This window comes from Pelophylax lessonae, assembly GCF_965119305.1.
Source record: "Pelophylax lessonae genome assembly, chromosome: 1".
In the NCBI taxonomy this organism is placed as follows: Eukaryota; Metazoa; Chordata; class Amphibia; order Anura; family Ranidae; genus Pelophylax; species Pelophylax lessonae.
The window spans coordinates 532034119-532056345 of NC_138768.1; the positions used below are offsets into that span (position 1 = coordinate 532034119).

Below are 22227 nucleotides of genomic sequence, written 5' to 3' on the forward strand. Positions count from 1 at the left end.
GAGGCCCTGAAATTTCAAGATAGCACAAAACCCCCCCCAAATGACCCCATTTTGCAAAGTAGACACTCCAAGCTACTGGCTGAGAAGCATGGTGAGTCCATGGACTCACACATGCCATGGGTATATGTGAAATGACACCCCAAAATACATTCTGCTGCTTCTCCTGAGTACAATGATACCCCATGTGTGAGACTTTTTGCCAGTCTAGCCGCGTACAGGACCCGGAAAACCAATGCGCACCTTTTGGCTTTCCAAGGGCGTAAATTGTTGATCTCACTCCTTACTACCTATCACACTTTTGAAGTCCATAAAAAGCCAAGATGGCACAAAACCCCCCAAAATTACCCCATTTTGCAAAGTAGACACTCCAATCTATTTGCTGAGAGGCATGGTGAGTATTTTGCAGCTCTCATTTTTTTTGGAAAATGAAGAAAAAACAGGAAAATGCATTTTTTTTCCTCTTTTTTCAATTTCCAAAGCTTTGTGACAAAAAGTGAGATCTGCAAAATACTCAACATGCCTCTCTGCAAATAGCTCAGGGTGTCTACTTTCCGAAAAGGGGTCATTGGGGGGGGGGGGGGTTGTGCTGTCTTGGCATTTCATGGCCTCCAAAACTGTGATAGGTAGTCAGGAGTGAAATCAACAATTTACGCCCTTGGAAAGCCTGAAAGCGGGGACTGGTTTTCGGGGACCTGTACTCAGCTAGACTGCAAAAAAGTCTCACACATGGGGTATCCCTGTACTCAGGAGAAGCAGCAGAATGTATTTTGGGGTGTCAGTTCACATATACCCATGGCATGTGTGAGCAATATATCATTTAATGACAACTTTGTGTAAAAAACAAAAATATATATATATATATATATATATATATATATATATATATATATATATATATATATATATATTTCCCGGAACTTGTGGCGAAATATAAAATATTCCATGGACTCACCATGCCTCTCAGCAAATAGCTTGGGGTGTCTACTTTCCAAAATGGGGTCATTTGGGGGGGTTTTGTGCTATCTTGGAATTTTAGGGCCTCCGAAACTGTGACAGGTAGTGCAGAGATGACATGAACAATTTACGCCATTAGAAAACCTGAGAGTGTTGATTGGCTTTTGCGGTCCTGTACACAGCTAGGCTCCCAAAAAGTCTCACACATGGGGTATCTCCATACTCAGGAGAAGCAGCAGAATGTATTTTGGGGTGTCATTCCACATATACCCATGTCATGTGTGAGAAATTTATCTTTTAGTGACAACGTTGTGTAAAAAAAAATAATTAAAAAAAAAATTGTAATTTTCCCAAAACTTGTGGCAAAATATAAAAAATATTCCATGGACTCACCATGCCTCTCAGCAAACAGCTTGGGGTGTCTACTTTCCAAAATGGGGTCATTTGGGGGGGTTTTGTGGTATCTTGACATTTCAGGGCCTCCTAAACCGTTAGAGGTAGTGAGAAAATGCAATGAAAAATGTACGCCCTTTGAAATTCTGATGGTGGTGATTTGTTTTTGGGGACCCCTACACAGCTAGGCTCCCAAAAAATCCCACATATGTGGTATCCCTGTACTCAGGAGAAGCAGCAGAATATATTTTGGGGTGTAATTACACATATACCCATGGCATGTGTGAGCAATATATCATTTCAATGACAACTTTGTGTAAAAAAAAAAAAAATTTTTTTTTTAGTCATTTTTCAAACACCTGTGACAAAAAAATGAAATATTCAATGAGCTCAACATGCCTCTCAGGACATTCCTTAGGATGTCTACTTTCCAAAAAGTGGTAGTTTGGGGGGGTTTTGTACTGCCCCGCCATTTTAGCACTTCATGAAATGAGATAGGCAGTCAGAAATTAAAGCTGCGTAAATTTCACTATTTACACCATAGTTTGTAGACGCTATAACTTTTGCGCAAACCAATAAAAATACGCGCATTGATTTTTTTTTTGTCAAAGACATGTAGCTAAATATATTTTGGCAAAAAAAAAAATGACATGAATTGAGTATATTGGATATTTTTTAAAAGACAAAGTTGAAAATGTCATTTTTTTGCAAAATTTTCGCTCTTTTTTTATTAATATCGCAAAAAATAAAAAGCGCAGAGGCGATCAAATACCACCAAAGGAAAGCTCTGTTTGTGGGAAAAAAAGGACGTAAATTTAGTTTAGGTACAGCATTGCATGACCGAGCAATTATCAGTTAAAGTCACGAAGTGCCAAGTTGAAAAAAGGGGTCTGGTCTTTAAGCTGCAAAATCCTCCGGTAGGAAAGTGGTTAAGGCGAGAGGACGTCCAGGGCATAGATCCAATAGATTTGTCGCTGACAGAGTCACTTGAACCGTTCTGCCGCTGGAAGCCCTCTCTGGATGGACTCAATGACCCATACTCGCAAGCCACATGTGGATTTGCCATGAAACTAAAGAAAGTGTCTCGGGACACTATGAAAATCCTTTCCCTCTTGGATGTATGGCCTGTCTTGGCCAAAGCGTGCCCGCAAGGCACATGTGGTTCTCCCAACATAATGTAGGCCACATGGACACACCAGACAGTAAACAACAAAGTCTAAAGCTGGATACACACTATCCAACTTTTGTGGTTAGATTTCCTTCAAATTTACCTTTTCTATGTAGTGCAAGGGCCTGCCAGATTGCATACAAATTCAAAGTGTTTAGGTTTGACCTCATATTATATGGTTTTGGCAAGTCTAAAGGAAAAAGTCTTCAGAAAATCTTATAGTGTGTATGGCCCTTAAGGAACAAGTATGGAACTCGTTAATCCCATATGTGGTTCAATTGACAGTAAAGTTCTTCTGTCCATGTGTAACAAACTGACAAGTAAGGGACAATTTCTTGCATTGATGCATGCCAGTCGTATTATTAAAGAATCGCAGAGAAAGCGACTGATGTTTGTTGGTTCTTAGTTTACTGGGTGAGATTTTGGCTTTGATGTTGGGCGCCCATCTATATGTGAACCTAGGTTTGCTGGACAACTGGGATTTAAGGTGTGGATCTTGCAGTAATAGGGGCCAGTGTTTACTTACAACTTGTTCCATTTGCCTTACAGGCTGAGGCTGTTGGAGAGGGATATCCCACTCTCACTCCAATATCCTTTGCCCCCATAACACACACGCAATTAGACCACCATCCAATTTCTATCTCACCCAGGCCAAGGGCTCATTCATTGATGCCTTCTACCATAGCACCTTTACTGAATTGCATCAGTTTTGCCAATCGGCCCAATCCCGCCAGCATAAACATCACAACCTCACCAAAGGAGGGAAATTGGCTCAACTCTCTGACTAAAAATTCTAATCTCACCATCAGACAAGCTGATAAGGGAGGAGGGGTTGTCATTCAGGATACTACGGATCTCTCTTGGAGTCCAGTACCCTCCTGTCTGACACCAAGGTATGCATGAAACTTAAGAGAGATCCCCTAGAATCTTAAAAAACTGAGCTCAAATCCCTAGTAGATCTGGCCCTTCGGGATAAGGTTATTAATAAAACAGAGCATCATTTCCTGTACAAGGAATTGTACAAACATCCGTATTTTTATCACCTGCCCAAGGTGCATAAAAATCCCACCCATCCCCCTGGGAGACCGATCATCGCAACCATGGATAGTCTCACATCTGGCCTATCTCAGTATATAGATTCTTTTTTGAAGCCCCTGGTACAGGCCCTACCCTCCTACATCAGAGATTCCACCCATCTCCTGGACATTTTGTGTCAGTACGTTTGGGACAATTCATACACCTGGCTTTCCTTGGATGTCACCTCATTCTATACCTCCATTCCACATGATGTAGGCATCGCAGCGGTCAGCTATTTTTTGGCCAGGGAATCCAACATCAATTACAGGCAAGCTCAGTTCATTATTGAAGGGACTCAATTCTGTCTTGAGCACAATTACTTCAAGTTTTTGGGTATTACCTCCAGGTGCATGGCACTGCCATGGGTGCCTCCTTTGTGCCGTCCTACGCCAACCTCACCATGGGTTGGTGGGAGGACACCTGCATCTAGAGGAATAATCCCTTTGCTTCTCGTCTAGTGTATTAAGGCAGATACATTGACAACGTGGTGGTCATCTGGGATGGGCCTTCTTCCACCATAGCCCCCTTTATTGAACACTGCAACAACAACAAAATGGGCATTTCTTTCACTCGTGTTTCTGACCCATCCCTTTTGGTTTTTCTGGATCTGGAGTTGTCTCACCTAGAGGGTCAGATTGTGTCCAAGACACATTTCAAGCCCTCCGTGGGGAATTCGTACCTCCACTTTGATAGCTGCCACCATCCCAAGTGGATACGCAATATTTCCAAAGGGCAATTTTGCAGGCTCAAGTAAAATTGCTCCCTTGAGAAGGACTATGAAGCACAGGGCAAAATATGAAATAAAGGATTTAAAAGCAATCCTTCACTATTGGAAGCATTTTTCTCTTACACATGCTCCGGGATTATTCTGGTTATTTCCAACTGAATGGGATATCGATGTTATAAGCCACTTTTTACTGAGTTGGAGTGTGATTGAGGAGACCGGGCGGAACCAGGGACCAGATAAGCGTTGTGATGGAGCGATCCCCAATATCGACCCACGGTCTACCCCTGTAGGGGTACTTGAGTCTGGTAAGCGTGGGACCTAAGGAGAGGGGGAGCACCTTAACTTCTTTCGCCCACTCACTGCACTCCGGGCCATTGCAATAAGAGCACTTTATTACTTTCTATGGACTTTGCACTACTATAAGAATATTCTACACTTTTTTACCAACTTGTATTTATACTCTGTTGTGGAATTATATATATTTATTGCAGGTTGTATTGTTATTATGTATTTTATTAGGGAAACCTACCCCCTTTTTTAAACCTTCAATAGAATACGTATTTATTTGTATATGGTAGTATATAGGACATCAATTGCCATATTACTGGCTCTGCACTTTGGCAACTACACTTGCCAGACATAGCACCTTTTGTTTTTATACATTGAGGGAGCACACCTCCTCATTTTTTTGACACATTGCACTTTCTCAGGAATATTTATATATTTAGTTATTTTGCACATTTTTGTCTTTGCACTTTTTCAACTACACCTGCCAGATATAACACATTTTGGTTTTACATTTTGAGGGAGCACACCTCCCATTTTTTGATATATTGCACATATTTTTTCAGAAACATATATATTTATTTACACTATATATTTTTTTTTACACCAAAGAGTTCCCCACTTATATTTTTAGCTATATACTTCTTTATTTTGCATTACACCATCACTTTATTTCATGATAACCCACCCTTTGCACTATAATAGATATTGATCCACCACCAATAGTACATCCACCTTATTTGTTAAATGCCTTACGTTTGACAGCGCCAATCACTTATTTTCTTTTGCACATACATTCGATACATCCCTTTTTGGGTTGTATCTTAAGTGGGCTGCAGCCGGCGTTTGGTTTTATAGTTTTTATCCTAAGCGCGGATTTGTTGGTTTTTTATATATCAGACGATACTGATGCCAAGGGGCCACCAACGCATCCGAGGCATCCGCCCGCGGATCGCGCATTCTTGCCACAAACCTTTCCACCTTGTGGTTTAGCCAAGACGGGAACAGATCCACGTCCGGGGATCCCCACTTCGCACACAGCATTTGGAAGACCTCCGGGTGTAGGGACCATTCCCCCTGGTCCAGGGTCTGGCAGCTCAGATAGTCGGCCTGCCAATTCTCCACACCCGGAATGTGAACTGCCGAAATCGCCGGGACATGAGTCTCGGCTCAGGACAGAATGTCAGTCACCTCCCGGGCCGACCTGGCACTCCTGGTGCCCCCTTGGTGGTCGATGTAAGCCACCGCGGTAGCATTGTCCGTCTGTACCCAAACAGGACGGACCCGAAGTAGCTCTGACCATTGGAAGAGACAGAGTTTGATCGCTCTCAATTCCAATACGTTGATCGGAAGGGAGGATTCCTCCTCCGACAAAGTGCCCTGGGCAGAAAGGTTGCCCAGGACTCCACCACAGCCCAACAGGCTGGCCTCCGTGGTAAACACCGCCCACAGCAACGGACGGAAGGATTTTTCTTCTGACATAGCCGGGGACTGAAGCCACCACAGAAGATCCATTCTGGTCTGGCGACTCAACGAGACCCTCAGATCCAAGGACTGAGGTAGTCTGTCCCATCTGGCCAGGATCTCCGCTTGGAGAGACCGAGTGTGAAACTGAGCAAATGGTATCGCCTCGAAGGCTGACACCATCAACCCCAGGCACCGCATACAGGTCCCGAGTGTCGAGGACTCGTTGTCCCTGAGGGACCTGACCTCGTGTTGAAGGATCCGGAGCTTGTCCTCCAGCAGAACAAAATTCGCTTGAGCAGAGTCCAGAACCATTCCCAGATAGGGAAGACGAACCGAAGGAGACAAAGTCGACTTCTGAACGTTGATGGTCCAATCGAACTCCTGTAGCGTCTGTATCACAGTTGACAGATCGCACGTCAGGCTCTGACTGGCACTCAATCTTAACAGGAGATCGTCCAGATATCCCAAGACCGCAATGCCCTGTGCCCTCAACAGGCCCAGAAGCCAGCACTTTGGTAAAGACCCTTGGAGCCGAAGCGAGACCGAAAGGCAACGCTACGAACTGATAATGGTCCTCTGCAATGGCGAACCAAAGATACCTCTGATGACCCTCGAAAATGGGGATGTGCAGATACGCATCCTTCAGGTCGATAGAGGCCAGGAATTCCCCTGGACTCAGGGAGGCCACCACTGAGCGGAGGGATTCCATGCGGAACTTCCGAACGAGCACAAAGCGGTTCAGAGCTTTCAAGTCCAGGATAGGATGCACCCTGGACCCCTGAGTGGGTCTAAAGGCGGGAACCTGCTTGCCGCAAAAGGACTTGTTCTTTGGATTTTGGGGCAGCAGAGTGCTCTTGCCCCCAGTGACTCCTTTCACCAAAGTATCCAAGGCCTCGCCAAAAAGGCGAGACCCAGCATAGGGAAAGTCAGCCACCGTTTTCCGTGACGTCTGGTCAGCCGACCGGCTCTTCAGCCAGATTAGTCGACGGTTAAGCACCGCGACACTAGACAGGCGTACAGCCAAAGGGGCCTCATTTAAGGCCGCATCGCACAAAAACATGACCCCTTGATGATTTTGGTCCACCATTTCCTGCGTAGCTGGCGGGGCAGAATCCGCCACAAGAGTGCGCCTAAGCACCTTAGTCCAGTCCGCCACCGCCTGAGCCACCATGACAGAAGCGAAAATAGGTTTGAGCATAGAGCCCGCCACCGTATAGGCATGGCGGGTAAGAGACTCCAACCTCCTGTCCGTAGGATACCGGAACACCGGGGTATCCTCAGTGGGAACCAGAGTAGCCTTGTTCAACACGGCCACAGCGTGATCCACCTTGGGGGACACGCACCAGCGCGCATCCGTAGAAGGCACAAAGGGGTACAGCAGTTTACACCGACTAGGCACCGTAAAGGTACGTTTTAAACTGCGCCATTGTTCATTCACTGTGTGATGAAACTCCGCGGGGCAGAGAAAAACCTGCGCCGACTTGCGGGCCCTATGTGTACCAAATGAGGACACAATGGCCGGAGGAGTGGGCTCATCCTCCAAATGTAGTGTTTCTTTCACAGAAGAAATCAAATCAGCCATCAGCACCTCCATTTTTGACACCAAAGATGCCACCACAGCGGCCAAATTAGGTATAACGGGGGTTTCCGCAGAACTGGGGTCCCCCACCAAGGCTGGAGGGAATTTGCTGTCCTGAGAATCCATTGCAAAAATCAATAAGCAAAAGTACTGGCCATTAAAATGCGCTGCGGATAGCGCAGCCCACCGATATAAGCACTGTGTACACAGACCCCCCAAAAGGGACAAAACTGAGCCAGGAAGGATAGAACAGAGAAATATGGAAGAGACAGTCTGCAGAGCCCCACAGAGTGTTACCACACCGATCGCTGCTCCAGAGGAAAAGGAAGTGAGGTCACCAGAAGCTGAACTATATGCTGCCAGGCCCAGGGAAAAAGGCTGCCCATAGGAATAAATGGAAGGCTTCGGCAAGATGGCCGCCGACATGTGCTCGGAATGATCGTTCTGCCACACAAAAGATGGCGCCGGATGGCGCCAAAACCACTACATAGCAAGTTATAGTAAAAGCCCACAGTGAAGCCAGACATGCTGCCCACATCCAAAATGGCGGACCGCGCGGTTTTTAGCCGCAGCGGTCGCCTCACACACAGTCTGCACCTCCCAAACACTAAAAGTGACACAGGAGAGGGGTCCCCAACCCACACAGCTCAGCAGTGTATTAAAGGAGACCCCCGCAGGGATCGCATCAGGGAGCCCCACAAACGCACAGACATGAGGGGACACACAGCAACACAGGACTGCCACCCCAGACAGAGGTCCCCACACAGAAAGTACTTACCTGTACCGGATGGCGTGGGGTGCCTCTATAAACGGAAAGCCTCTGCCCTCAGATGACAGGGAATGCCGTCAGCCAAAAATGCAGGACACTGCAGCACAGAACTGCATATGTGTCCAGTGAGGGAGCCACCTGGCTGCATCCCTGCTACGAGCAGGGATGGGTCGTTCATAGCGCCAGGGCGAACCATAGCCGAATGCTCGATGGCAGGCTGGGGATCCATCTGACCCTCTGCCCTGGAGAACCAGGGCGGCCAGTCCGATTCCCAGCTCTGCTTGATCCATCTTAATCCGAAGATCCGACTAAACTAACGCTGACAAAAAAAACAGCTAGTAAAGCAAAGAAAAAACTGACATTTTGCAAATAAAAATCAAATAAAAGATTAGAAAGGCTGAGACCGAAGCCCCAGCACAGGGAATCCTGACTACTCCTGACGCTAGGCAGAGACAAACTGAGTTGGGAGGGATTACTGCAGGGGGGTATTGACCAGTGGGACAGCCCCCATGGGTGTGTCTATGCTAAATGCTTTTGTTCTTTTAACTAAGCCTTATATCTAGCTACTCCTGCGGAGCGGAAGTCAATACCCAATAGTGATGACTTATGAGGGGCGGCGACTGTCGGAGGACGTAAGAGAAAGTGTCTGTTTATATATTCCAGTTGGCTATGCTGAACGCCTTTGTGCTATACAAAGCGTCAGCATGAGCTGGATCCTTCCGAGAATTCCAGGAAGAGATCATCGGAGGCAAACTGTACCCAGGAGGCGCTCCTGTCCAACTTCCCCTTCCAAATGCAGTGAGCCGGACGCATGAGAGGCATTTTTCACATGTCTTCCCGAGTACCCCTACCCAAAGACGCCCCCAAAGAAAATGTTGTGTCTGTAGCAGGGGCGGATTTAGGCGTGACACCCGCTATTATTGTCCCTTTTGTCCTGACCAACCTTGTCTCTGCATCGGGGAATGTTTCCAACACTACCACACACTAGTGTTAGCTAGGTGGAGTTGTTGAGGTGTAGTGATCGCAGTGTGCTTGTATGGAGCAGAATGTCGGTACTAGTGCCGCTCAGCCTTGTGATGATCTTGCAAGCACCAGCGGCCTCTGATGGCAGCGCTGTGGTAGGTGATTTCACCACAACAGTTAAAATACCATTAAGTATACATGGAATTTTGTCATGTATACCCGCCATTAAGAAGTGGGTTTGGATGTTTGGCTGGTTAATGGTGGGTATACTACACAATTTTCTTGCGGAGATTTCTGTTAGGTTCTCTTTTTTTGTTCAGTCCACAAGCTGTATGAAAAAAAAAAAAAAAAAAACGACACTATATGCCAAACAAGGACCAGCAATGCTGGTCTTTGAGTGGGTATACCAGGATGATGCCTGCAGATTTAGGCATCATCTTGGTATTGTTTTTTTACAGCCAGCGGTCGGCTTACATGTAAAAGCAATCCTAGCAGATAATTGGCCGCTAGACTGCTTTTTCAGGACTTCCCCCTCCCGCCATGTAAATGTAAACAAAAAGTCACAGAAAAGGCTTGGTTTTCAAGTGGTTAGAAGAGTGGGTGATGTGTGGCTAAGATTGAGCATAAAATGCCAGGACAGTTCAAACACCCCCCCAAGTGATCCCAGAATTTTTTGTAAGAACTTACCGTAAAATTATTTTCTCTAAAGCCTCTGACAGTCGCCGCCCACTCATACAGTCTTCACTTATGGGTATTGACCTCTTATCCACAGGAGTAAGCTAGGCAGAAGATTTTGTTAGAAACATTCACAAAAAGCTTTGCATAGACACACCTATAGGGGGCTGTCCCTCTGGTCCAATACCCCCCTGCTAGCAGCATTCCCAATTCAGTTTGGTAGAAAGCAGTAGATAGTCCACGAACCCCAAAAAGAGGGGCGGCGACTGTCAGAGGACTCAGAGAAAAGAATTTTACGGTAAGTTCTTACAAAAAATTCTATTTTCTCTTACGTCCTCTGACAGTCGTCACCCACTCATACAGTCTTCACTTACGGGACGTCCCAAAGCAGTGTAGACTTAAGGGGTGGGAAACGCAACTGTCTCAAAGGCAACGCAACACCCAGATCAGAGAAAAGAACCTTATCTGAACCAGAAAGGTAACACACTGGGTAACAGGAAAGCTCAACAGGAGCGGAAAAACCCAGGAAAGCAAATGACCAAGGGGGAAAAAACCCCAACAGGAGGGGACAGGCCAAAAATGCCATGTCTCCCCTAAGGCACTGCCACACTCAGAACTTTGCGGCCAAAGAAGGCATCTGCAGCAAAACATCAAGTTTGTAAAATTTTGTAAAGGTGTGCACGGACAAGCAGGTCGCCGCTTTGCACACCTGGGACACCGACGCCTGATGGCGGAAGGCCCAAAACGCACTCACCGCTCTGGTAGAGTGACAGGGAAGGGCGGAACCCGTTCCCTAAGCGAATAAGCCTGTACAATCGTCTGTCTGATCCATTTAGAAATGGTTGCCGCAGACGCAGCCATACCCTTCCGAGGTCCCTCAGGAAGGACAAAAAGAGAATCCGACTTTCTGAAGGATTCGGTAGACGATAGGTAAACCCTGATCGTCCTGACAACATCCAAAGAATGCAAGGCAAACTCCTTAGGATGCTTAGGATTCGCACACAGAGAAGGTAAGACAATGTCCTCAGTGAGATGGAATTCAGACACCACCTACGGAAGGAAGGATTGATGAGGCCGTAAGACCACCTTCTCCCTATGAACAACCAGGTAGGGGGAGCGGCAAGATAGGGCCGCCAACTCCGACACTCTGTGAGCAGATGTGATCGCCACCAGAAAGGCGACTTTTCGTGATAGAGCCGGCAGAGGAATCTCCCGGATCTTCTGAAATGGAGGACGTTGCAAAACAGAGAGAACTAAATTCAAGTCCCAAGGGGGTAAGGGCGCCCTCCAAGGGGGGGCCAGATGACGTACCCCTTGAATAAAAGTGCGGATCAAGGAATTTGACACCAAGGGGCGCTGGAAAAGAATGGCCAGCGCAGATAACTGTCCCATAATAGTGGTCAGCGCAAGACTGTTAGTCCACACCGGATTGCAGGAAGGCTAACACCCTCGCCACCGAAAAGGAGCGATGATGGAAACCCAGCGATTCGCACCAGGGGAAGTAAGCCTTCCAGGTACGATAATAAATCTTACCGGACGAAGCCTTCCTAGCCTTAAGCAAGGTAGGAATGACCGCCGACGAGAGACCCCGATCTCTAAAGACCTGGCTTTCAACAGCCACGCCGTCAAAGCCAGCGACTGTAAAGCAGGATGGAAGATTGCCCCCTGAGACAGTAGATCGTCTCGTAAAGGGAGCCGCCAGGGAGGCTCGACGACCATTTGCATGATGTCCGCGTACCAAGACCAGCGCGGCCAGTCCGGGGCCACCAGGATCACCAACCTCGGAACCAACCTGCGAAGGAACCGTGACAACAACTGGATCGGGGGAAGGCATAAATCAGACGATACCGATTCCAAGGCACCACCAGCGCGTCCGAGGCGGCTGCCCGAGGATCGCGTGTTCTTGCCACAAACTTTCCCACCTTGTTGTTTAGACGAGACGCGAACAGATCCACGTCCGGGGATCCCCATCGTGCACACAGCATCTGAAAAACCTCTGGGTGTAGGGACCATTCCCCCTGGTCCAGGGTCTGGAGACTCAGATAGTCGGCCTGCCAGTTTTCCACACCCGGAATGTGAACTGCCGAAAGAATCTCGGCCACTTCCGTGGCCGCCCGGGTACTCATGGTGATTGAAGTACGCCACTGCAGTGGTGTTGTCCGTCTGCACCCGCACAGGGTGGCCCTGAAGACGATCTGATCAACAGAGCAAACATAGTTTGATCGCTCTCAGCTCCAACACATTTATCGGCAGAGAGGATTCCTCCTCCGACCAAGTGCCCTGGGCAGACAAATTGCCTTGAACACCACCCCAGCCCCACAGGCTGGCATCCGTGGTGATCACCGTCCATAACGGCCGGAAGGATTTCCCGTCCGTCAGAGCCGGAGACCGGAGCCACCACAGAAGATCCATTGTGACTTGGGGGCTCAAAGAGATCCTCCTTTCCAAGGAAAGAGGATGCCTGTCCCACCTGGCCAGAATCTCGGCTTGCAGAGATCGTGTGTGGAATTGGGCAAATGGTATCAGACACCATCAACCCCAGGGACCGCATGCAGGTCCTGAGCGACGAGGAGTTCTTGTCCCTGAGGGACCTGAATTCGTTCTGTAGAGTGCAGAGTTTGTCCTCCGGCAGGAAGACTTTTGCTTGGGCGGAGTCCAGAACCATCCCCAGGTAAGGGAGTCGAACAGAAGGAGACAATGTCGAGTTCTGAAAATTGATGGTCCACCCGAACTCCTGAAGCATCTGAACCATGGTTGACAGATCGCGCAACAGAGTGGCACTGGAACTCAACCTTAATAGGAGATCATCCAGATACCCCAGGATTGCAATCCCCTGTGCCCGCAACAGGGCCAGGACTGGAGCCAACACTTTGGTAAACACCCTTGGAGCCGAAGCGAGACCGAAAGGCAACGCCAAGAACGGATAGTGCTCCTCCGCGATTGCGAATCGGAGGTACCTCTGATGACCCTCGAAAATGGGGATGTGTAAATACGCATCCTTGAGGTCGATGGAAGACAGGAAATCTCCCGGGCTCTGGGAGGCCACCACCGATCGAATGGATTCCATGCGGAACTTTTGAAAACGCATGAAGCGGTCCAGAATTGGACGCACTTTGCCCTCCTTTCTGGGCACCGTGAACAGATTAGAGTAAAAACCCCCGAAATCTGTCCCGATGTGGCACCGGGACTATCACCCCCTGGGCAAAGAGATCCTGAACCGCCCGTTGGAGATCTTGGAAACGATCTGGGGTCAAATGAAGATTTGAGGGAAAGAATCTGTCTGCTGGGCGTGATCGAAATTCGATCTTGTACCCCGACCGAATGAGTTCCTGAACCCATCTGTCCTGAATTTTGGCCAGCCAAGGTTCGGGAAAACAGCGCAGACGTCCCCCCACCCCTGAAACGGGTGAGGGCGCCCCATCTGGTTGAGGCGGACTGGGTCGCTGTGTTAGTGTGGGCGGCTTTTGACTTGCCCGCCCAAGGCTTCTTCTGGACACCAGAGGCCTTGAAGGATTTACCCTTGTCTTGTGCCTTAAATGCACGACAGGAACCCTGGTTAGGTTTAAAGGAAGGGCCCAGCTTACCACGGAAAAACTTACCCTTAGACACCTGGGGCAGCAGCGTGCTTTTACCCCCAGTGACCCCCTTAACCAACTCGTCCAGGGAGTCCCCAAAAAGGCGATTCCCTGCATAAGGGATGTCAGATACCCTCTTTCTGGAAGTCTGGTCAGCGGACCAGCTTTTCAACCACACAATGCAACGGATTATCACTGCGACTGCAGATAGGCGTGAGACTAAAGGCCACGTCACACAGGTATAAAACAGCCTGAATAATTTGGTCCACCGTCTCCAGAGTAGCAGGAGGGGCGGAATCAGCCACAAGGGTGCGCCTGAGCACCTTAGCCCACTCCACCACAGCCTGAGAGACCATAACTGAGGCGAACACAGGTTTCAGGAAGGAACCCGCCACCAAGGAACCCACCCCGTATATCTGCCGGGTCCCTAAACACCGGAGAATCCTCCGTGGGCATCAGAGTGGCCTTGTTTAACCTGGATACCATGTGGTCCACCTTAGGGGCCACAGACCACACGACCCTGTCAGAGACGCAAAAGAATAACAGTACTGGAACCGCTTAGGCACCAATAAATTGCGCTTATAATTGCGCCATTGCTCGTTCACGGTTTCGTAAAACTCAGCGGGGCAGGGAAATACCTGAACCGACTTCTGGGTTCCGCGGGTCCCAAAAGGAAGACCGCTTACCCGCCGGGTGGGGCTCATCCTCCAAATGTAGCGTATCTTTACCAGAACTAATGAGCGCAGACATCGCAGTTCGTTCCCTGGCAGGCCCGGAGGGGGAGTCCTCCCCCTCCTTCTCCTCCACCTCCCCTTCCGACTGAGAGGACCGAGACCCCTCAGGGGGTACACGGTCCATGGCAACCATATCTAGCTCTGAATCAGAAGATTGAGAAAGCCTGGGCCATTTCTTAGAAGCCCGCTCAGACATCAACAAATCCACTTTAGACGCTAAAGTCGCAAGTGCAGCAGTAAGGGAGCCCATCGCAGAGGATTCAGGAGTACCTGAACCCTCCACCAGAGCTGGGGGGGGATTTGCTGTCCTGGGACTCCATAAAAACACACTTAGAAATTTTATGGCGCTGGCCATTTAAATCAGCAATAGCGGCGGTTCCCACCGCAATTAGGCAGCCTGTGCTACTAAACACTGAAACTAATAAAACTGCCAGCAAGGATATTTTTCCCAGAAAAAACAGCAGAAAAGCCCCGCAGAAGTGTCCCCATACAAACCGCGCTGCCAGCTCGATCTTAATGCTTGGAGAGAAGAAACAATGTCACGCCGCTAGAGGCCGATCATGTTAGTGAGCCAAGGGAAAATGGTTGCCAATGTAAGTCTATGGGGAGGCTGCGGGAAAATGGCTGCCGAGCACATGGGAACAAATATTGCCACACTAAAGATGGCGCCCGAAAGGGCGCCAACTCACTACAGGGAAAAAAAGGCTGCTGCCCTCACATGAAGCCAAACAGCCTGCCCACACCCAAAAATGGCGGCCCTGCAGTTTTTACACCGCTGCGGCCCCCACACACGTCTGTACCCCAACATTGCACAAGCACTACCAAGGGACTCTGGGACCCCCGCAAACCCCCCACACCACGGCATGACCGCAATTGCGCCCCCGCAGGGACCTGGAGGGACACACGGGAACCATACATACAGACATGAGGGGCATATCACAGACTCCAAACAGACTGCAATCCCCATAACAGAGGCCCCGCATACACCCCCCCCGACAGATATAGACAGAGGGGTAGCATGGTACTCACCGATCTAGTGAAAGCGTGGGTGTGTGACGGGAAGCCTCCCACCCCGGGTGGGGGTGCAGTCAGCCAAACAGGACGCTAGCAACACGCGGCGTACCGCAGTTGAGACATCCTAGCGAAGTAGCTATGTCCCTGAGGACAGGGACAGGTTTTATGCGAGGCCTGGGCGTACGCATAGCCTGCTAAACGCTCGATGGCGGGCTGGGATTCCGTAAGGCTCTAGGATAACCAGTCTGATTCCCAGGTCCGCAAACACTGTAGTCTTCCAAAGCCTGACTAACTAAGCGCAGGAACAAATAAAAAGCTATCAGTGTAAAGAAAACACACTTAACAGAAATAAAAAATTAAGAAAACAGAAGAAAAAGGCTGAGACTGTAGCCCCAGCTAAGGGAAGCCTGCCTACTCCTGACTAGGCAAAAGACAAACTGAATTGGGAATGCTGCTAGCAGGGGGGTACTGGACCAGAGGGACAGCCCCCTATAGGTGTGTCTATGCAAAGCTTTTTGTGAATGTTTCTAACAAAATCTTCTGCCAAGCTTACTCCTGTGGATAAGAGGTCAATACCCATAAGTGAAGACTGTATGAGTGGGCGGCGACTGTCAGACGACGTACGAGAAGGTGGTAATTTGGGGGAGGGTTGTACTGCCCTGCCAATTTTAGCACTTCATGAAATGAGATAGGCAGTCAGAAAGTAAAAGCTGCATAAATTCCAGTATTTACACCATAGTTTGTAGACGCTATAACTTTAGCGCAAACCAATAAAAATATGCTCATTGAGATTTTTTTTGACAAAGACATGTAGCTAAATACATTTTGGCCAAAATATATGACATAAATTGAGTATATTGAATATTTTTTAAAAGACAAATTTGAAAATGTCATTTTTTCTCAAAATGTTCGAGGTGAACAAATAACACCAAAAGAAAGCTCTTTTTGTGGGGAAAAAAAGGACGTACATTTTGTTGGGGTACAGCATTGCATGACCTCGCAATTGTCAGTTAAAGTGACGCAGTGCCAAGTTGAAAAAAGGGCCTGGTCTTTGAGCAGCTAAATCCTCCGGGGCTAAAGTGATTAAAGTGTTTTGGCACAACTAACACGTGCTTAACGCGCCGCCTTGGTCATTCACAGTATCGTGAAAAGTGTCGGGACAAGGGAAAACCTTGCCAGCTTTCTGAGACTTCTAGGAGCCGAAAGCCACCCGCATCCCTGCCGGCGTGGGCTCATCAGCCAATTTTAAGGTATCCCGTACGGAAAAATCAGGGCTTCAACGAAAGCGTGTTCCAGCGCTGCAGCTGAAGACAGGCCCTCTTCACCATCTGACTGCGAGGACAGCCACCCCTCAGGAAGGGGAGCATCCGGGGCAACCACTGCAGCCTCTAAATCAGAGGACACCTCCATAGACGGAGAAGGCAGCGGCCTTTTACGGCTATCAACCTTTTTCATGACTAAATCGACTTTAGATTCCAGTCTTACCAGAGCTGCTGAAATCGTGGACAGCGACTGCGATCCGCACTGTCCGGGAGTCACACAGAGTGAGTCTGAGAGTGATCTCACAATTTGGGACTCCATAGTGCAATTTGCAAAAACCAGAGTACTGACGCTTTAAGAGCGTCGATCGCGGCACCCACCACCAAACACAGCGGTCTGGGTCAGGGAAGTCCTTTAAACCAAATCGACAGCAGAATGTGCAAGGATATCTCCGCAGGGAACCCAAAGTACTGTACCACCACAGACAAACCGTCCTCCTGATCACTCCAGCAGCATGGAGAGAAAGACAGGAAGGGACCTCAGTCAGCAGCAGGAAACAAATGCATAAGAAATTAATGGTCATGCTGCTCAGCATAGCACAAGAGCTACACCAAAATGGTTACCCATACAGATCAATAGGAAGCTCAGGGAAAATGGTTGCCCCATACAAGTCTATGGGGAGAAATTCACAGTGCCCACACTTAAGATGGCGGCGCCCATGGCGAGCCACGCGGCAAGGAACTGACACATGGAGGCCTCAGGAACCACAACAGGAACCAGCAAGCCCAAGGTACCATGTCACCACCCCCCAGGGCGCCAGGCACTTCAGACACACAGCAACCGCAGGGACAGGGAAGGGGGGAGGATAGGTAACACAGATCAGGCAGGCCAGGGGGATCATTTGGGAGGCAGAAATCCCATTATCCCCAAGAGAGGGCCCACATCCCCCAAGGCCAGCAGGGGCAAAGGGGGACACATTTACTCACCATACCTTGGAGTAGGTGGGCTCCGCTCCAGGAGGGCTGCCTCCCACCCGAAGTGGGGGTGCTGCCAGTCAAGGGGTACGCTGCCACTCAAAGCGTTCCAGGTCGTCGCGTCCTGGCGAGGCATCCGCTCGCAGGCTCGTCCCCATCCTGAAAAGGGACACTGTCGTGGCTAAGCCTAGGTGGGGACTATAACCTGCTCACGCTTGTAGGCCAGACTGGGGGGACCATAAGGATCTAGATTATCCAGTGCGAAGCCCCAGCCAGCATTGTTGCTTGTAGATCACCAGGAAAATTCTTCCCTGAACACTAGCTAACAAGTGAGTAAAGAGAAATAAAAGAAAATACTCTGAAAAGAATAAAAAACACTGAGACCGGTGTCCAAGCAGGAAACCTAGGTCCTACTCCGTCTCTAGGCAGAAACAAACTGATGTGCTGAGCTGTGGGGGTTATGTCTGGAGGGACAGCCCCATGGCGGGTATATGCTAAAACTTTGTACCAATGTACTGCCTAGACTACTCCTGCAGGAGGCAGCATGACCCACACAGCTCATGAAGATGAGGCTGCGTCTGTCAATGGACAATAGAGAAAAGCTAGCATTTTACTTTTTTGCGCAGAGACTGCTCACATTCAACCATCTCCTTCAGACACTATCTTAAAACGTAAGTCTTGCCTAGCTGGGAGGGGCTATACCTAGCAGAAATGCTTGTCTTTTTTGCCAGTGTCCAATCACCTGAAGTTGGCAGCATAAACCTTGTCTTCATGGATATGGAGATGCTCTGTGTCTCATGATGTAGGATCAAGACAAAATATAAGTAAAACATGCCGCTTACCATTTTAGATGCTATTTTCTGATAACTACGGCACTGAAAAATTCTACTTCGCTCTCTTTATTAGGGGGTTTGGGAGCGGTGTTAGTCATAATTAACCCTGTGTGCATTGCTCTGGCCGATCTCATCAGCTGTAAACTAGATTTAAACACTGTCTGTCCTAACAAAGGGTTAAAAATGTGGAAGCCGAACATCTGAATTGTATGTTATTGAGAGGAAACTCTATCCTCAACCTTTCTATTGGGAAAGTTTTGCCCTGGAATTGCTCAGAAATGCTTGCAGCCTGCTTCAGAGAAACATTTACAAGGCAAGAAATATTTTTTAATAAAAGATTTTGATTTTTTTAGGTAGGCTATGTGAAAGGGAAATCATAAGATTTTATCAAATTTGACTGCAAGTCAAAATACATTTGAAGACATTTTTTTTTTTTTTTTTTCAAAAGAGTGGGAATGGTTTTTATTTTTTTTTTCCGGAGGTGAACAGTGGTGGAGGTGAGGAGTGAATAAGAAGTGCAGAAGGTAAGAGGTGAGCAAGAAACGCAGAAGTGAGAAGTCGACAATTTTAAAAACAATTGTGCTGAGATATAAATGTGTCGGTTTTAAATGTTTCTGTGAGATTATTCCTGGGCACATTGTCTAATTCCCATTGTTGAGCCTGTATTGCCATGCATTGTGCAATGCATTAAGTAAAAATGGCCCATTTATTTGAATGCTGCACCAAAGAGGGTGCACGTAAAAAGTTTAACACAGCAGACTACAAATACATGTCCATTGGAAAGCTGCACTGGGGTGCAATTCAGACACTTCTGCTGTGTAGGCTCAGGTTCTAGCTAAAGTGGAGAAAAAGCCTAACTAATTATTCCTAAAAACATTCCTTCTCCCCTCCGCTTACCTATCCTCCATACCCTGTATAAAAAAAGATCTGTGTACTTGTCTATTTTTAATCAGGTCCTGTCCGGTCAAGTGATCAAGCAGCTCTAGCTGCCTTGTGTCAGTGAGCGGCTGCTGCAGGGGTGGGGTGTATGTGCTGGCAATGGCTGAGCCATGGGAGGCTATGAATGATGTAATGATTCCTGGAATTCACAGGCTTTGTCAAGCGCCCCCTTACACAGCCCTTCCCACTGTCAATGCAATGTGGATAAACCCAGCATTCAATGCAGTATGCATATCTTAGCGGTTAATTAAACTGCTTTAAAATGAGAACAAAACAAAAAGACCAATACTTGAATGGAAACAAAGTCTAGTGTGTGTGTGTTTCTTTTTCTTTAAATCAATTGGAAATATATATAGTAGTTCTCTACATTTGTATGGCATTGTTGACATTCTCATAATAATTCTCTTCTTGGGTCCCAGTGCAGTAACAATTTATGTCCTTAGATAAAAGTTTAAGAACCCCTGCCTTGTCCTCCCACCCACCTCCAGTGAACAAATAGAGAAGAACTGTCACTTACATTAAACACCTCACATGCAACATTCTTTTCCCTTTTTTTATTCTTTTTGCAGTCATTAGTAACTTTTACAGTTGTCTTTTTGAAACTTTTAGGATCATTTTCAAAAACTGTATAATCATGAATAAGAAATTCATCTTCATCCACCACTGGAAGGTCAGTGTTATCAATCCTATTACAATAAAACAGACAAATTAAGCATTTATTTACTCTTTTATTATTGAAGAACACAAACAGTCATACAGGTGTTATGACGCAAGCACACAAAAATATGTTAACATTTCTATTATTAATATATATTATATATATATACACACACACACACACACACACACACACACACACACACATATCTATATATACAGTGCCTTGCGAAAGTATTCGGCCCCCTTGAACTTTGCGAACTTTTGCCACATTTCAGGCTTCAAACATAAAGATATAAAACTGTAATTTTTTTGTGAAGAATCAACAAGTGGGACACAATCATGAAGTGGAACTAAATTTATTGGATATTTCAAACTTTTTTTAACAAATAAAAAATTTAAAAATTGGGAGTGCAAAATTATTCTGCCCCCTTAAGTTAATACTTTGTAGCGCCACCTTTTGCTGCGATTACAGCTGTAAGTCGCTTGGGGTATGTCTCTATCAGTTTTGCACATCGAGAGACTGAAATTTTTGCCCATTCCTCCTTGCAAAACAGCTCAAACTCAGTGAGGTTGGATGGAAAGCGTTTGTGAACAGCAGTTTTCAGTTCTTTCTACAGATTCTCGATTGGATTCAGGTCTGGACTTTGACTTGGCCATTCTAACACCTGGATATGCTTATTTGTGAACGATTCCATTGTAGATTTTGCTTTATATTTTGGATCATTGTCAGGTTTTCTTCCAGAATGGTCCTGTATTTGGCTCCATCCATCTTCCCATCAATTTTAACCATCTTCCCTGTCCCTGCTGAAGAAAAGCAGGCCCAAACCATGATGCTGCCAAAACCATGTTTGACAGTGGGGATGGTGTGTTCAGGGTGATGAGCTGTGTTGCTTTTACGCCAAACCTAACGTTTTGCATTGTTGCCAAAAAGTTCGATTTTGGTTTCATCTGACCAGAGCACCTTTTTCCACGTGTTTGGTGTGTATTTATTGGAAGTCTTGACTCTGTCCAGGACCCCTGGGCCCACAGCTTCCCCAGCACTCCTCTCCAGCCGGACAGGCTGGCGTCTGTGGTTACCGCAGTCCAATACAGTGGGAGTAAGGACTTGCCTTGGCGTAGAGCTAACGAGTGAAGCAACAACAATAGAGCAGTCTTCGTGTTGTGACTCAACCGAATCATAGTGTCCAAAGATTGTGGATCTTTGTTCCATTTGACAAGAATCTCTGTTTGTAAGGGTCTCGCGTGGAACTGAGCAAACAGAACCGCCTTTAAAGGTTGACACCATCAGACCCAAGGCCCACATATGCAAGTCCGCCCAGATAATACAGTTTTAAGGATGGAACCAGGGTTGGAACCAAGATTTTTTAAAATTGATGTTCCAACCGAACTCTTGCAGAGTCCGCATAGTGATTGTCAAGTCGCACAACAGAGCTGAACGTGAGTCTGCTCTTAAGAGACCATCCAGGTACCCCAGTACCGTAATCCCTCGTTGTCGCAGTAATGTCAATACTGGAGGCAACCCTTTGGTGAAGACCCCGGGGGCGGAGGCAAGACCAAAGGGTAACGCCACAAATTGATAATGCGGTTCAGACCCTTGAGTTCCAGGATTGGACGTACTTTGCCTTCTTTCCTGGGCACAGTGAACAGGTTTTAATAGAACCCCTGAAAGCGTCCCCGAGAAAGAACCGGCACAATCACCCTTTGCAACAGCAGGCCTTGTACTGCCTCTCGTAGATCCCTTAAATCGGTCTGGAGATAGGTGTAGATTGGACGGGAAGAACCTGTCCGACGGTCGAGACCGGAATTCGATCTTGTAACCCGATCGGATAAGTTTGTGTATCCATTTGTCCTCAATCAAGGAAGTCCATGGTTCCAGAAAGAAGCGAAGACATCCCCCCACCCCAAATATGGGTGAGGGCATCCCTTCATGCAGATGAGGATTTGTTCGCAGAACTAGATTGGCATGTTCTCGGCTTACCCAATCATGTCTTCTTGGAGCCTCCAGAAGACCTAAATGGCTTAGATCCTTCCTCCTGCGTGCCGGAGGCACGAAAGGGCTGCCTGTGGGCTGTGGAAGAAGGCTCTCGTCTATTACGCGGTGATTTGCCCTTGGCGGATTGAGGAAGAAGAGTACTCTTCCTACGTGTGAGCCCTTTGATTAACTCATCCAATGAGGAACCA

The 22227-nt window shown here is 47.5% G+C and overlaps 1 protein-coding gene across 1 annotated transcript in view; it reads right to left on the reverse strand.

Moving 5' to 3' along the window:
• CENPC (centromere protein C) overlaps window positions 1-22227 on the reverse strand; it is a gene marked incomplete at its 5' end in the record, with an annotated part of 583906 nt that overhangs the window by 306108 nt on the left and 255571 nt on the right. Inside the window, one exon of the mRNA XM_082243417.1 lies at window positions 19904-20072. Within this exon, the coding sequence (XP_082099543.1) occupies window positions 19904-20072 (169 nt within the window). The remainder of the gene's footprint in view (window positions 1-19903; window positions 20073-22227) is intronic.